Raw genomic sequence first — 16,404 nt, forward strand, 5'->3', positions numbered from 1 at the left:
GAAGATGAAAAGACAAACATACCCTCCGATCAGCCCCCGCACGCGAACTAAACCTCGTAGCAGTGACCACCCTCCTCTTCCTAGGGGTCCACGGCCCCAACAGCAACGTCAGGGGTCTCCACGAGCGCAACAAGCTTCGGGGGTGCAGTCAAAATCGCAGCCCGCCCAAACCTAATCGCAAACCCATCTGCACCTGCTGCGCCCATCGGGGACAACGGTGCACCCATTGGGGATAGTGGAGTGCCAGATCGCGGTAATAGGGAGAGCGGAGATGGTGATATACCTGAGAGCTGCGATGCGCTGAGGTTGACCGAGAGAGGCGTGGAAGGTGTCCCAAGGGAAAGTCGCGATTTTGGCAAGCTTGAAGTAGTTACCCCGAGTGCAGATTGTCTGCGCTGGGGAGTAGACGTCTGCGTAGGCCGTATAAGGGACGAGACGGCGCGCGAGCGCGGGTTGAGTGAAGAAGGTGTAGGAGATGTCAGAGTCCTTCCAGTGAACGTAGGGCTCATCGTGGTCGTCTCTGCGGGAGGCTTCTCGTCTTCACCTTCGTTCCATTGCAGGTGCAAGATGACGGATTTTGTCGCGCACTAGTAGAAGGAAATGAGGGGCATATAGACCAAAGGGGAGCACAAGACTTACAGTCATTTGTGAGCCCTTGGCTGCGAACCACTGCAACATATTATTAGGCGCAGGACCCCACGTTAAACAACTTCGAATTCAACACAGGGTCGCTACCACCGAGTTCACTGAGTTTGAACTGCGAGATCATCTCTCTCCTCTCTATGCGCCATCAGTACTTCTTGACACCGAAAGAAACTCGGACACTCACTAATCGAGAAAACCCTCACGATCCCATCAATAGTCACGCTCACCACCCGCTCACCCTCCGCCTCCGTACCCCCCTGAACGATCTGCACACCAATGTTAATCGTCGTCTGCTGCCCAAACCTCACGATCTTCGTCCCCGCGCGCCAATCCCAACACACGAGAGCCTTGTCTGCGCCTGCACTGACAAGGTTCTTGGATGAAAGCGCAACGGCACGGATACCGTTGAGGTGTCCGGCGAGTTGTTGGAGGGGCGTGAATGTGACGGAGGAGAAAAGGTGAACGCGGCTGTAGCATACGATCAGTAAAATTATTTATGAGATACGCAAATGGACGCACCCAACATCATGGAACCCAACCACGAAAACCTCTTCGGCACATCAGCTCTCCGAACACAAGTAATACATGAAATCAAAAACGACAACACACCTTCCTCTGCTAAAAAATCCACACAGCTCACAGGTTTCTTCACCTGCAAGCATTTCTTCATCTCGCCCGTCTCAATGTCCCAGAAACGGATGGTCTCGTCGTAGGAGCCTGAGATGAGGCGTTTGCCTGCGGGGAAGGCGCACAAGTCAGCATAAGTTCTTGCTTCAGTGGAGTAGATGTAAAATGATAAACAAGGTGAGAGAGAGAGCGGAGGATGGATGGAGCGTAGCCATATGAATCAGAGTGGCTGGGGGAGGGACAGTTGCTAACCAACTTCGCAGACCTAGCCTCCTTGATCCACATTCTACGTCTCTTCTTCACGATATATCATACAGAAGAACCTCCGCGCCGCCCGCACAAAGAAACCCCATGCCCACACGAAAAACCTCCCCGCCCCCGAATTGCGTTCTCCCCACCTTACCCATAACACCGAGAAAGAAAAAAACACCGCAGACGCCCAAAGAAACATCCACTCACCTCTCAACAACAACGTCGTACAGAAATTCGTATGTCCATTCAAGAACCGTATGCTCTGCGGGAGCGCACGCGCAAAGTTGGACTCGCGGTGGTGGAGGGAGCGGTAGATGAGGTACCTGGTGCGCGATGCATTGTGTAAATCAGTAAATGATCATCACCACTATCATCAATAACAAGCGACAGAAGAAATAATGAGAGGGGTAATGGGACAAGTACACAGGAATTGGGACGAGAATAAAGAACGGGAACTCACCACCCCTGCGGATCCGCCGGGGCTCTTATACGGACCGGATCATTGGCAGTCAAGCGCAAGGCAATGCCACCTCCACAATGCAGGATGACGAGTCGCAGCGTACCACTTTTTCGAGACCTGTCATGCACGTCATCAGCCTTTCATATCCATTTCCCTACTCGATGTCTAAATCTCAAGATACAAAGGCTCCAACACGCCACAGCACCAAGCAGAACCAACGCGACGCACAACCCCACAACAAAATGACAACTCACCAACCCAGCCCTCACGACTTCTTTCACACTCAACTCCCTCAAGATTCGGAGGGCAATATTAGGTGCGAGGGAACCGATGATGTCGAATGAACTTTTGAGGTATTTTTGTAGGAGGAGGATTTGGAGGGGGATGTCGCCTGGGAGGGCGGCTGTGTGTGGTGGTGGAGATGGAGGTGAGGCGGTGAGCAGTAAGAGGGGAAACGGGATCGATTAGCTCGCCTTTCCTCTATGAAGAAATGGGTGGGACGTACATTCAAGTATGATCTGGATACTATATGCGGTCAAATGGAAGAGTTAGCGTTGTCACAATACATAGAGGTAAAGTAAAGGAGAGAAACGAGGGGAGGCATTCACGAGCAAAACCAACCTCTTCCTTCCATCAACGACCAGAAGCAAAAGAAGCAGAACAGACAAAACGACTCACACCCTCCCCCGTCCTTCCCTCCCCAACCCCCTCATGGCCCTCCTAATACCCTTCTCATCAAGCTTCTTCATCGCATCCACCAAATTTCCTCCTCCAGCCGCCGCATCCCCGTCATCCCCATCATCACCCCAACCACTCACCCCCGCCCAATACCCACCCCGTTTCCTCCCCCCACAAACACAGTACTCCCCATCAGCCTGGTTCAAAGCCACCTGAGACTGAGGCTGGGAGCGCAGCTGTGCGAGTTGGGCTTGGAGGTGATAGACTTGGGCTGCGCTGCTTGCGTGAGCGCGTTCGAGGAGGCGTTTGTAGGCGAGGAGTTTGGAGGTGTGTAGGGTGCGGATATTGGAGAGGGCTTGATCGAGCTGTGGGGTTGGGTTAGTTGGGTTTTCGATAGGGTGAGGGTGGGGGTGGGGGTGAATGTATGCACAGGAAAGTACGATGTATGCACACAAGGATGCATATAACGCGTGCGCAGGAAGAGATGTGTGCGTGAACAAACGGCAGGGCGCGTCAGAAGTATATAGTGACGCAGAACGGGAATCGCTGCACACGATAACATAAATACCGTGCACGGTCTGAGACTCGCGAAAGCAGAGACAAGAAAGAAAGGACGAAGCACCAAGAGCAAACCAACTCACCTCTTCATCACCCTCCCCATCTACATCCGTAACCATATCGAAGGTCATCCCATCATCCTCCATATCCCACACATCCTCCAGAGCCCGCATCATCACCCAAATTGACTACAGAACCGTTCACGACGCGTCCATTGCTGCGTCCCGGACCCACAACGATACTGCCAGTGCCATCACTAAAGACGCTCCCCATTCTCGTCCTCATGGGGCTTGCAGCCATACCATTTTTCGAGGCGAGGGATTCAGAAAGCAACGCGACTGGCTCCTTGCCCAAAATCGAGTTTGAGCCGGAGGGACGAACTTTTGGACTTGGGGAGTGCAAGTTAATATTTGTTTTTGTCCAGGGGATCGTGTCATAGTTGGATGTTCCGGATGGTGTACGCTGTAGCTGTGTACGAGCGAGAGGGGAGGATTTGGAGGGTGTTGTGGTTGGCGGTTTAGAGGGGGTGTTTGTAGAAGGCTTTGAGGGTGTGATGTTTAACTGGGGTTTGGGAGGTACACTAGGAACAGAAGGCTGGGGTATGGTCGGAATACTCCCCATCGATACGTGCCGGGATGGTGAGGGCGTTTCACCAGCTCCCAAAAACTGATGCCGAATTGGAAGTGGAAGTGAGCGTAGACGCAGAGCTAGCTGTTCGCACGCGCACAGACGCAGATGAAGGATTGTTCTTGTGTTTCGAGGGACTTGGAGATGTGAAATTAATGGCGGGATTGGGTGAGGCAAGGGTGATGGAAGCACGGTGCTTATGTGATGAAGTTGGGACCGACGTTTCAGACGCGACGCGTGCACGAGACGGGGTCAATGGAAACCGCATTCCGATTTCCATTCGCGCTGTTTTTGCCTGTAGTAGTGCTTCCGGTACTGGTAGAAGTAGAGGCAGACAAGGAACGGGGGAAAGCACTAGGCGGACCCATGGAAATACTGGAACGCTTCAATGGCGTATTTGGAACGGGCGTAGCATTGGGCGAGCGTGAACTCGATATTGATGAGGTGGAGAGCATATTTGAAGTAGAATTCGAATTCGATATAGATTTACTGGGCTTGATAGTCGTGCACCCGCTGGCATCGCTTGTAATTGACAGCGCACGCGTTTTCAGGGAAGTGCGAGTAGTAGTCGAGGACGTCGTGCGCGACAACGATAAACGAGAACGCGTCGACGTCTCTGACGGCGCGGGCATTCTGGGTATCCTGGGTATCAGTTTTCAGTGGCTCCTCCCTGTGTAAAGCAACCACAAAGTAATACTCGCGTTCTTCTCACGCCCTTCCCTCATGATGACATAAACAAGGCACAACCTCCGTCATGGCACTATGGCCGAGTGGTTAAGGCGAGAGATTCGAACTTCAGATATCTCTTACGGTTCCCGTGCGCAGGTTCAAATCCTGCTGGTGTCGCTTTTTGTTTCACCCTTGCGTTACAGTGGAATAAACCTTTATTGTATCTACGCAGTGATAATGACGCGTCCCCCATACCTAACCTTAGTTAGGGGAGGGCTCTGTCGAACACGAAAAGCCTCCCATCTCCGGAAATGTGTGCAAAGCTGTGCTTGACATTCCCATCATGCGCTGGTTCGCGTGCTTTTCGAGCGAGGCAATAAATGTTCGTACTTCAACCTACTTAGTTACCTTACTTAGTGACGGGGAGTATGTCGGCTAGCCGAGGAACGAGGCTGAGGCGATATGCTCCCTGCGCGTCAGCCATGACATGTATGATGGATCATTCAAAGTTTAATACATGATTCGGAACTTGAAGCTTGAAGTTCGAGCTGGATTAGTCGTGCATGACAGAACTACAGCCCAGCTGTTCGGTCAGAAATTCAGCAGATACCATGTATCACTACCCATGCATCGGTGGCGCACCTGCCCGTGCAAACGGAGCCCGTCGAAGCAGTCGCGACACTCACCTCGCGATATCCACACCTCTTCCCCCCAACACATGCACAATACTCACCCCCATCCGGTTGCAAAGACACCCAAGACTAAGTGGGCTTGGAGGTGATGGACTTGAGTTGCGCTGTTTGCATGCGCGCGTTCGAGGAGGCGTTTTTAGGCAAGGGGTTTGGAAGTGCGGAGGGTGTGGATGTGGGAGAGGGCTCGATGGAGCTGGGGGTGGGTTAGTTGGGTTAGGGATAAGGTTGGAGGAAGGTGGTGAAAGAATGAAAGAATGAAAGCAGGATGTATGCACAAGGGATGCGGTCATACGCGTAGGGAGGAAATATGTGGCGCGTCAGAAGGATGTGGTGACTAGGCTCGTGACCAGCCTTGCGTATACTAACAGCAAAAATCCTCAACATCAAAAGGCGCACGTAGGCATACTGGCTACGAGTCTATGTGGTGACGCAGAATACACGATTGCGTGCCACTGCATACGACAACTGTGACAGATCTGAGATTTGCAAAAGCCCATAGACAACAAAGGAAGAACGAACGAACGAACGACGTACCAAGAACAAAAGAACTCAGCTCTTCATCTCACACCCGCCATCCCATGATCCTCCGGACATGCATCATCATTCAAAAACACCATTACGACGCGCGCATTCCTGCGTCTTGAACCCCCAACGATACTCCGACGACCATCACTAAAGTGTACGAGCGGTAGGGGAATACTTGGAGGGTGTCGCGGTTTGTTGTTTTGAGGGCGCGTGTAGAAGGCTTGGAGGGAGTGGTGAGTGGGACTTGAGAGACGTGTCATTCGACCCAGGCACGGCCCGAGACGGGAGTATGGTCGCATTAATTCCCATCAATACATGCCTAGATGGTGTAGGCGTCTCACCGTTTCAAAATGCTGATGCTGAATTGGAAGTGAAAGTGAATACGGAAACAGAGCTCGGGGTGCGCACGTGCACAGATGCGAATGGAGGATTGTTCTTGGGCTTTGAGGGACTTTGAGATGATGTAAAGTTGATGGCAGGGTTAGGAGGGGGATGGAAACACGGTGCTTGTGGGATGGAAACACGGTGTTTGTGGGATGGAAACACGGTGCTTGTGGGGTGGAGTTGGGACTAACGTTTCAGACGAGGGGTTGATGAAACCGCAAATTCCATGGGCGCTGGTGCTGGAAGCCGAAGCAGAGTACTCATTCGGCGAGTATTGACCTTCATAAGATTCGGTGTATGGAGCAAGCAGTTGATCATACTAGAAGGATGGTCGCCGGCCCCCAGGCAGGTCGACAATTATGTAGTATTTCTTAGGCAGATAGCCAGCCCCATTACGATGAGCAGAGTACTTGGTTGTACAGCGTTGAGGATACATTCCCACGCTGAAGCAAACTGTAGCTTGTATTATGTATACTACAGTGTGCGAAGAAGGTTTTCGACACCTCGGGTAACGCCGACGTGCAACTACTACTGCACCACGAAAACTCACTTACTTTTGTTGAAAGTAGCGTAGATCTACTCCATTTCATGTGTACTTTGATGCTTGCTGGTCAGAAATTCAAAAAACCAAAATTCAAAATTTTCATCACAAGAATTTGAAACATGGTAAGAAAATCAGTGTTTGTAGGCCTAGGAGGCATACCTGGTGACTAGAAATGATACTACAGAGCTACGGGAGGTTTTTCTGTGCCCCTGCAGCATTGCTAACACATGCGAGGACTTCAGCCGTCATACCAATGCGTCGATGAGACTTATACTTCCTCACAGAAAATGCAGCTTGTCGAGCATCAAGTCCTTTTCTAATTTAAGAGTTCAACAAATATGTTATTTGACGAGAAAGCAGTAGTGCACCTGAACTCACCTTTATAACTCACCTTTCGAGTTGGAGCCCCTTTGGATTGCATGTGAGGAGGAAGAACTGCAGAGTAAAGGTACACTGCTGCACAAAGTGAGTGCTGCTGTGACGCTGAGCTTTTGCCTGGCTTGTTTTTTTGCTTGGTCGAGGCATGTCTACAGAAGGTTGGGATGGCCAGGCAAACTACGATATATAAGTTTGATTTTTGTGTAAAAATTTGAAACATCCCCCAAAAAACCTGAAATTGGTAAAAACAGTGTATTTTAGGCATGTTCCTTCCTAAAATTGTCTACGGAGTTGCAGTAATGTATTTCTGATGCTGTACAGAGGCGCTGTGTTTGTGCTTCGCACACTGTAGTCAGGTCTTGGCGCTAGATCTAAGGCCTGCTATTTCCTTGCTGCCTTAGTTATATGCCTTCTCAATCAGCACTTTCAGCAGACGAGAAGTCTAAAGTAAAATCTACTTTAGACAATTCCTCGCAAAGGATATTCACCGCTACTGCTGCCCGTATCTACTTCGGACATCCGCAGCCAAACCGCTGGTCTTATGGCGGTTTGCAAGGCGCACTCGCTTTCATACGAGATGATTCCAAAGGAGCCTTCATACTGAGGCTGGTTGATTTAACAGGGACAAGAGGCGTTATATGGGAACACGAACTATATGAAGCGTTCGAGTATAACCAGGACAGGCCGTTCTTTCATTCATTCGCGGGTGATGTAAGTGTGCATTTGTATTTCAAAGGAAGTTACTGAATTTCACCCAAGAAATGCATGATTGGCTTTGTCTTTGCTGATGAGAAAGATGCGAAAGTCTTCTTCAAGAAAGTTATGAACCGGAAAGTTGATAAAGGTATGGCGGTACAGAAGCTCTGGTTGACTCCTTCTTCTGACCTCCATGCCTCAGTCAAAACTTCCTCCTCAGAGAAGAAGAAAACTGCCAAGGGCGGTAGAATAGATAGATCTAAATCGATGATTCCAGGTCCAACCGCTTGTTCCTTCGTGCATGTTGCACACATGGGCTATGACGCTGACAAGGGTTTTACATTTACCAACGTTGATCCATCATGGACTGCCTTTCTGTCCGAGCTGGAGGGTTCAGGCATTAGTCGCGAGGTCATCGAGTCGAATATGGATTATATTAAAGGCTTTGTCCGTGATGCGCAAAGTGCAGCCCCACCTGCTATCAAACGGCCGCCGCCCCTACTTGCGTCTAGAAATAGGGGGCACACGCAGCAGGGTAGTGTTGCATCATCAGTTAATGGCGATTATGCGCCTGCTTCCCGTGCTCCTCCACCTCCGTCGCGTCCAACCTCTGTTGCGCCGCCTCTACCCCCTGCTGCAGCGCCCCCGCCATCGGGTCCCACCTGGGCTGCTCCACCGCCACCACCACAATCACCACAACGGGGCCCTCCAACTGCTGCTCATGCACCTGTGGCCGTTTCTCTACCTCCATCACGTCCAGTCTCTGCTGTGCTATCTCTGTCCCCTGCTGCAGCGCCCCCGTCATCGGGTCCCGACTGGACTCCTGGAGATGGCCAAAACAAGGTGCTGAACGCGCTGATACAAAGTAACCTCCGAATTACTCATGCGTCAACGTGAAGATAATTAATTCATTCTCCAGAGTTGCATGAGCAACCTGTCAGTCATTCTGAAGTCGAAGGCATTATTCGACAAGCCATTGATACTAAACTGGAAAATGCCCCGCTTCGTCTACTTAATACCTGGACTGGACGTTTATGCACTCGAGAGGCGCAGATAAACGCCTTCATGGAAAGCACAGAGTACAAAGAGCTTTTGTTGATGACGCATACGCCTCTCCGAACGGAGCACATCAAAGAAGCCGTCGCGAAGTACTTCAGTTGGGCTATGCTATCACATAGATGGCAAAGCAACGAGCTGCTGCTGCACGACATCCAGGACAAGGGCATGTACGATTTGGATGCAGCTGAAACCACGGTGAAATTGCAGATGTTCTGCAAAATTGCTCGTGATGCAGGGTATCGCTGGGCGTGGAGCGACACATGCTGCATCGACCAGAAAAACAATGTCGAACTCCAAGAATCAGTCAACTCCATGTTTGTTTGGTATCACCACTCAGCACTCACGATTGTTTACCTATCGGATGTTCCGCCTTCATCGACGTCTGGCGCACTCGCAAAGAGTGTTTGGAATACGCGAGGATGGACTGTCCAGGAGTTCCTGGCCCCTGATATTGTTCTTTTCTACCAAGTAGATTGGACTCTATATCTCAACGACTGCTCTTCCAACTACAAGGAGTCTGCTGCTATCCTGCAGGAGTTGCAGGATTCGACAGGTATAGATGCACAGGCACTCGTCGCCTTTCGTCCGGACATGACAGGCGCCCGAGAGAAAATTCGATGGGCGTCGAACCGTGTCACCACATTGCAGGAAGATGTTGCATATTCATTGTTTGGCATCTTCGGCGTCCACCTGCCTGTAATCTATGGGGAGAAAAAACAGAATGCGCTTGGACGACTCTTGCAGGAGATCATTGCTCAGTCGGGCGATATCACTGCCCTGGACTGGGTCGGCAAACCATCCCAGTTCAATAGCTGTCTGCCAGCCGAGATTGCGTCGTACAAACCTCCGCCATGCATGTCGCCATCTCTGCCAGAAGATCAGACGCAAATGCCGGTCTCGGCGCCGCTAAATGCCGCTGATGCTTTGACATTGTATGCCCAGCTCGATAAGCTGAACCCTCCTCGTTTTGCGAACCGCAGGCTGCAACTGCCTTGCATCGTATTCCCCGTTACAGCACTCAGACGGAGGCGCGGTCAAGACCGGGACACATGTTTTACTTATGACGTCAAGGCGGTTGGACTTGACGATCTGGTTATCACTACAGAAGACAAGCTGCGGCCCGGTCCGCGGACATTCGGACTCATTCGTCCGTGGGATCGTCATGATCTCGGGCTCCCTGTCTTTGCAGACGATGCAGAGAGCTTGGATGATTGGTCAGATCCAGAGCCCGAGTCTCCATCAGAGGAATCGCTTGGCGGAAATCCTGGAGAGGATGATCCGGTTGATTCAGAGACGAGCGAGCGAGCATTGAGGTTGCTCGTTCGCCTTGGACAGCCCTTCGGCGCACTTTTGCTAGTGCAGCAGCAGGGTGGGGAGTACAAGAGGATTGCTTCGGACAACGACATCATTGCAAGGGTACAAGACATTACTTCTATTGGTGACATGATGGATGTCAGAACACTAGAGATATTATAGTCATACGCATTTTGAAGGACGGAGATCTGACGCGTTTCCAATCATACCTGGCCAGTACCCGCATAACAATACCTCAAGGCCTTTGTACCATATCATCTGACAACAGACAACGTGTTAATGCATCCTTGTCAATTGTTGGCATGGCTTAGGCTCTTGACCAGCCTGGCGTATACTACCACGGACAAGTCAAGTGGTGTGGCCAAGAATCTCACCATCTTACAGTGACGCATAGCCAGACCGGTTACGAGTCTAGGCATGGCTATCATTTCTTCCACTCGCAACAGCGTCCATGCAGCAATACGTTAGGACTTGGGCACCTCTTACGACCGTGCATACCATCATCTTTTCCCTCTTTCTGTGTTATTTGAACCCACAACCTGCGAGACAAGGCATTGTCGCAGCCCACGTTTTATTCACGATCCGTGACAGCACTGCGGCTGGCCGTCGAGTCTATGGTATTCCTTGAAAGATCTTCCTCCCCTGTAAAACACCTCCCGATCTTGTGATACTAAAACCCCTTCACAACTTACTTTCTGTCTCTACATCTGCCGCTGGAAAATCGATGTATCCTTTCCCAGTGTGGTCGCCGGGAAGGTAGAATACTGCGCGGTCGGGCTTGGCAAGCGGGAGGTCGTGCATAAGTCGGATGGGGAGGTCAGGCTGTTGGAAGGGCGTCGGAATTAGGTAGTGGGGTCAAATACGAAGGAGTCCAAGCCGCATGACGAGAAAGATGTCAGCAAGAAAACGGACAACTATAAAAACGAACACGAAAAATTGAAAGAGCACGGAGAAGGCAACAGAAAATCCCAAATGACTTACATTCGGAATGTACAACCTGCCAAACGCCACCATGCCACCCTTGTCCTGCACGGTCTCGATCGCTGTCTGTCGTGTGTATCCACCTGCACTGATAAACACGGTGTTCTTTTCATCCCGGCACCAAATTTGACGGAGTAAATCATTGCTACTCTGCGGCGGTGCGTCCACATCGATGTTGCCGCCGACGCGTGGCTCAGTGACATGGAGGTAAGCGAGGTTGTGTTTTCGGAGTTCGTGGACGAGGTAGGAGAATTGTGGTAGGGGATCGGAAGATCCCATGTCTGCATGAACGTTAATCGAGTACGAGCGTGATGAGCGAGAGCCGGTTTGAAATAGATAGAACGAACCTTGAAAGGGACTCCATGGGCTCAATCTAATGCTGACCCTCTCAGCGCCGACCTCTTTCACAACTGCATCCACGACCTCAATTGCAAATTTTGCTCTCTTCTCGATACTCCCACCCCAATGGTCCTCACGAGTGTTACTCACCTCTTGCAAGAACTGGTCAATGAGGTATCCGTTTGCACCATGAACTTCAACACCATCGAAGCCTGCTGCGATGGCGTTCCTGGCGGCGGTAACATAATTTTCGATGTATGTCTTTATCTCCGACTCTGTGAGGGCGTGCGGGACAGCTGTAGGGTTGGTGGAGAGTGGGATAGGGGAGGCAGATACAAACGGGGAGTTATTCTCCTTGGAGAGCACTTCGGGAAATGCTGCCCTCCCGAGTGCCCACAGCTGGCAAAATATAAAGCTACCCTTCTCATGCACGGCATCAGTGACCTTTTTCCATCCTTCTACCTGTTCCTGTGTATAGATGCCTGGGACGAAGTCCATCCCGCCAGCAGCCTGAGAGATGTAGGTAGCCTCGGAGACAAGGAGGGTTCCAGGGACAGATGCACGTTGGGCATAGTAGGTGGCTGCGTGGGGCCCTGGTACGTGGGTGGAGTAGGCGCGAAAACGGGTGAGGGGGGCGAGGACAATACGGTGATTGAGGTTCATGCGTCCCACTTGGATGGGCGTGAAGAGCGCGTGCGTCATTGTTGGCCAGGTGAATGAGGTGCGTAAGGGTGGAATTGGGTTATGTGGGCCATGGGAGATATAAGTACTGGTGCTCCTGGGCGCTGTGCAGTGTGCATAGGCGTGAGCTGGTCGGCCGCCGTCCGGGAACCTTCCCACAGAAAGATGTACTCTCCTGCCACCTGCAAAACATACATTGCAAGGTTTCTCCCAGGCCACAGGAGCTGGAGAGGTTCGAGGGCGGTCTGCGAGGGAATTTAAATAAGTAGTACCCACTTTGCAGCCCGCTTAGCCTGCTCTAGCTGCTTGGCAGGAGGGCTCAAAGCTGCAGTGCTGATTCACGCACGGTCTGCTTGGAAAAAAAGTTGTTTGTCAATGATGCATACACTCGTGCGACGTGCGTGGTGGACGCGGAAGGCATCCCCGACTCCCACATTATGCACCAAACCATGCGTGCGAATTCCGGAGTCGCTTACATATATCATCCCACTTGTGCTCATGCAAGCATGGGCTCACTAGTACTGGTCCTCCGCCAGCACTGTGAGCACTACGGAGAACTTACTGAACAATGGTGGATCTTATCCTGACAGGATCCACTATTCTATCCGCATCTCGGGCAACGTTTTTTCCGTATAGAATGAAATTTTTGCCTTTGCTCACCGTTTAACTCCAAAGGTCTTGGGTGTCGTGGGTGAGACTCGGATTGAAGTGACATAATGTAAAAGTAGATTGTCGGATGACGAAGTAGCACTATGTACAGGTAAATCACGGTAGGGAGTAGATCTCAATACTAAACATCTTGCTCTACTAACTTCGGTTTGTCATCGTGAGAAGCAAACACCTACCAGATCGCCAGGATATCCAGGTTGCCACCAGGACATCCAGGTGTTGACCAGGTGCAGCCAGGTGCCTGCACGTTTGCTAATGTTGTGATGGCAAATAGTGAGTTCTTTTCTGCGAGTTCTTGCATGACATACTTAGTAACTTACGTCCGACAGCAATGGAATGGGGTTGAGACCTGAGGGCAGTGGCATTCATGCGGTGCCTCGAAATGTTCGAAAGCGTAGAATGAGTCGCGCCCTACAATGGGCCAATGCCGTTCAAATCTGATGCCCATGAAAGAATCTACTTATGGGCAGCTGGATATACTATGAGCCGCTTTTGTCCGTTGATTCCAGCTCTCGAATATTCCAATACATCCGAGTGCTGCACATCGCTGGGTGCCACGTGCATGCTGTGGTTCCCCCCTTTATTATCCATCAGCACTTTACAGGCACTCAGTGATTTCATACCTCTAACATATCTTACTCTCAAGCGTTAGTTTATCAGCCGAATGTCAGGTTTCGTGCCTGATCCTCTCCATGAATGCCTTCCGCCCTTGGGAGAGGGAGCTAAGCCACCCACAACACCCCCAGGACCCGGAAGATACCCACGTCAGTGGAATACAACAAGTTGTCATTACTAGTATGTGCTATGTATCTCCATTCAGCACATATTGACGATCTTTCCCAAGGCATTCTCGCGGCTGATCTCACTCTTGGTCTTCGACGAATTCCCGCTGGCTTCTACGTGACAGTAGAGGCTGATGGTACTAAGTGGCAGACAAGTAACAAACCTGTACATGTAGACCAGGTCGTGGTCGAATGGAACGAAAACATGCTTCTGTAAGTTGTCCTTCTTCCTGTCTTTCCTGCGGGCATTTAAAATATTCTAGACCATCCGAGCCGTCTTCTAAAGTTCGGGTTATTGTGTATGCCTCATTTGAATTGAGTCCCATGCTCGGTCATGGAGAACGTCCTCCGCGGATTCGAGGTCTCCGTAGGGGAATTAGTAGAACGCAGTGAAAATTCACGTCGTCCGTAACTTCTGTCGTGAATCGTGCTTGTCGGATGTTGACAGAACAACCCAGCTTTCGACTTTCAGCCCAAGGCGGGCGATGTTGTATCCTCATGTACTTCGCTCTTTGTTACTGTGGAGCAGCGAGTTTCTTATGAAGATGATGCCCCGGCTTTTTCCCCGATTGCTCCTGTGAGTAGATCACAGCATTCTGCATATCCTGAGAACTCATAGTATGCAGTCGACATCATGTGACACACACGCATTGAGACTCATGACGGATGCGGGACATTGTATTCTTGCGCGCTACAAAAGGACGCAAGACCGTAGGGATCTCGATCAAGCTATAAAGCACTTCGAACGTGCCTCTGATCTCTGCCCCGTTGATCATCCCTACCGCCCTGCGACACTGTCCAACCTAGCTACCGCGAAGTTCGTCAGTTGCCAAGTTAATGGAACCTACCTCGACCTCGACCTTGACATCCCCATCTCTCTCTTTCAAGATGCACTTGATATGCGTCCCACAGGTCATCCAGACCGACCTCTCACCCAACTCCATCTTGCCATCGCTCTGCTGTCTCGTTTCGCGAAACGGGGATATCAAGCGGATGCTGATGCAGCTAAAGAGTTACTGAATGAAGTTCGCAATGTCTCCCTTGCCGATAGCCACCTATCCAGAGTAGCTCTGCTTGCAATCAAAACCTCTGCTTTGGTCAGAAGCACTGATGCAAATACACTTGGGGCGGAGGGGCCCATTGCATCCATGCTTCCGTGGTCCCCGAATGAACTTGCTCGTCGAGTAGAGTTTTGTTTTCACACAGATGACCCCCATGCCGTGGATGAAGTGATATCCCTTCATTATGATGCGCTAGGATACTACAGCACAGCGAATGATCAACGAGGTCAATTGCTATGTAATCTCGGTGTAATGCTAGCCACCCGCTTCGAGCGTCGAGGCAATAGTCAAGACCTTGACGAGGCCATTGCGTTTGAGAGGGAAGCACTGTATTTGCACCCGATTGGTCACACAGATCGGTCCTCGTCATTGAATAACCTTGGAAATCAACTCTCCATCCGCTTCGAGCACCGAGGCAATGACCAAGACTTGGATGAGGCTATTGTGCTGAGCAGGGAAGCGCTGGCTTTGCACTCGGTCGGTCACACAGATCGGTCCTCGTCGTTGAATAACCTTGCAAATCAACTGTCCATCCGCTTCGAGCACCAAGGCAATGTCCAAGACTTGGATGAGGCTATCGTGCTGAGCAGGGAAGCGCTGGCTTTGCGCCCGGTCGGTCACACAGATCGGTCCTCGTCATTGTATAACCTCGCAAGTCACCTCTCCGCCCGCTTCCAGTACCGAGGTACCGCCCAAGACCTCAATGAGTCACTAGAGAATCTCTGCTGTGCATTAACTCTGTTAACGCAACATGATCCTCATCAATCAATGGTCCATCAGTCGCTAGCTGTCGTCTATCTGTTGTTCCATCGATCAGAACTCCACGCCGCTGGCGACAGTTCTGACAGTATGAATGCTGTCATGCATCACTTCAAGGCGGCAGCAAATCTTGTCTCTGGAGGTTTCCTAGGCCGCCTGCGTGCAAGTCTAGACTGGGTCCGCCATGCTGATAAATATGCACATGGCACCGACCTCGAGGCTTATGCAACTTCCATGCAACTTCTGGACGCTTACATGTCTGCCACAGCTTCGGTGTCATCACGTCATCATACCATGAAGAACTTCCCAAGCACACTTGCAGTTGATGCTGCATCATGCGCTCTTCGTCGTGGCGATGTGTGCCGTGCTGTAGAGCTGCTGGAACAAGGCAGAACTCTCATATGGACCCAGATGGCGCGATTCCGCACGCCTCTTGACAACCTCCAGGACCATGGTGCTCATGCAGAGGCGTTGATGAAGAAATTCCGAGACCTCAGCTCCATTCTTGATCGACCTCCGAATCATTCAGAAGGGATGTCAAGAGTTGACATAGAAGCAGAAGTTACGAGGTACAGATGTCTCGTGAAGAACTGGAATACAGCTCTGGATGATATACGTAAGATCAAGGGCTTCGACTGCTTCCTACTCGCCCCCTTGTTCTCTGAACTTCAAGGTGCCGCTCGCAATGGCCCTATCATCATTCTCATCGCAAGCAAGTCGTCTTGCAATGCAATCATCGTCCCACACAAGGAATCTCCAGTCAGTGTAGAACTCACTATCACTGTAGAAAAGCTTGTGCAATTGGTGAACACACTGCAGCGGACGGTGGAAAAAGACACCAGTCCTCAGGACCTGCATCAGGAAAAATACACTTGACTACAGGGTGCTATATAGTCAAGGTAGTACCTGTAGCACAATGTGTCAAGTGCCTACTATAGGCGGCTATATAGCCACACAGCTGACTATATAGTGCTACGGCAACTCCTGTAGCTCGTTGTAGCAACTGACTACAGGTGCTACAGGT

At 51.0% G+C, this 16,404-nt stretch overlaps 4 protein-coding genes and 1 non-coding gene across 5 annotated transcripts; 3 read left to right on the forward strand and 2 right to left on the reverse strand.

Annotated features, from left to right (window-relative positions):
• Positions 1-80: 80 nt before the first annotated feature.
• On the reverse strand, positions 81-4,479 carry EDB91DRAFT_1251602 (uncharacterized protein; the record flags this gene model as incomplete). Its single annotated transcript, XM_041323401.1, has 13 exons — positions 81-587; positions 640-669; positions 725-780; positions 830-1,113; positions 1,165-1,195; positions 1,255-1,380; positions 1,732-1,847; positions 2,243-2,387; positions 2,712-3,240; positions 3,304-3,408; positions 3,455-3,886; positions 3,948-4,162; positions 4,212-4,479. The coding sequence occupies 13 exons, from the start codon at positions 4,477-4,479 to the stop codon at positions 81-83; spliced, it is 2,844 nt and encodes a 947-aa protein (XP_041174055.1).
• A 124-nt stretch (positions 4,480-4,603) lies between these two features.
• On the forward strand, positions 4,604-4,693 carry EDB91DRAFT_t94. The gene has a single exon. It is a non-coding gene; the product is annotated as a tRNA-Ser (tRNA).
• A 2,719-nt stretch (positions 4,694-7,412) lies between these two features.
• On the forward strand, positions 7,413-10,447 carry EDB91DRAFT_1348948 (uncharacterized protein). Its single transcript, XM_041325997.1, has 4 exons — positions 7,413-7,750; positions 7,799-7,883; positions 7,938-8,600; positions 8,655-10,447. The coding sequence occupies exons 1-4, from the start codon at positions 7,445-7,447 to the stop codon at positions 10,268-10,270; spliced, it is 2,670 nt and encodes an 889-aa protein (XP_041174056.1). The 5' UTR covers positions 7,413-7,444; the 3' UTR covers positions 10,271-10,447.
• A 325-nt stretch (positions 10,448-10,772) lies between these two features.
• On the reverse strand, positions 10,773-12,572 carry EDB91DRAFT_1150677 (NADH:flavin oxidoreductase/NADH oxidase). The gene is made up of 3 exons (XM_041319399.1): positions 11,437-12,572; positions 11,090-11,370; positions 10,773-10,930 (listed from the first exon to the last, which is right to left on the reverse strand). Exons 1-3 carry the CDS (start codon positions 12,128-12,130, stop codon positions 10,790-10,792), a joined length of 1,116 nt encoding a protein of 371 aa, XP_041174057.1. The 5' UTR covers positions 12,131-12,572; the 3' UTR covers positions 10,773-10,789.
• A 1,647-nt stretch (positions 12,573-14,219) lies between these two features.
• Positions 14,220-16,256, forward strand: EDB91DRAFT_1057825 (uncharacterized protein; the record flags this gene model as incomplete). The annotated part of the gene is made up of 2 exons (XM_041314111.1): positions 14,220-14,657; positions 14,751-16,256. 2 exons carry the CDS (start codon positions 14,220-14,222, stop codon positions 16,254-16,256), a joined length of 1,944 nt encoding a protein of 647 aa, XP_041174058.1.
• Positions 16,257-16,404: the final 148 nt, after the last annotated feature.

This window comes from Suillus paluster (assembly GCF_016628075.1).
Source record: "Suillus paluster strain FC165 chromosome Unknown EDB91scaffold_56, whole genome shotgun sequence".
NCBI classification, from domain to species: Eukaryota; Fungi; Basidiomycota; class Agaricomycetes; order Boletales; family Suillaceae; genus Suillus; species Suillus paluster.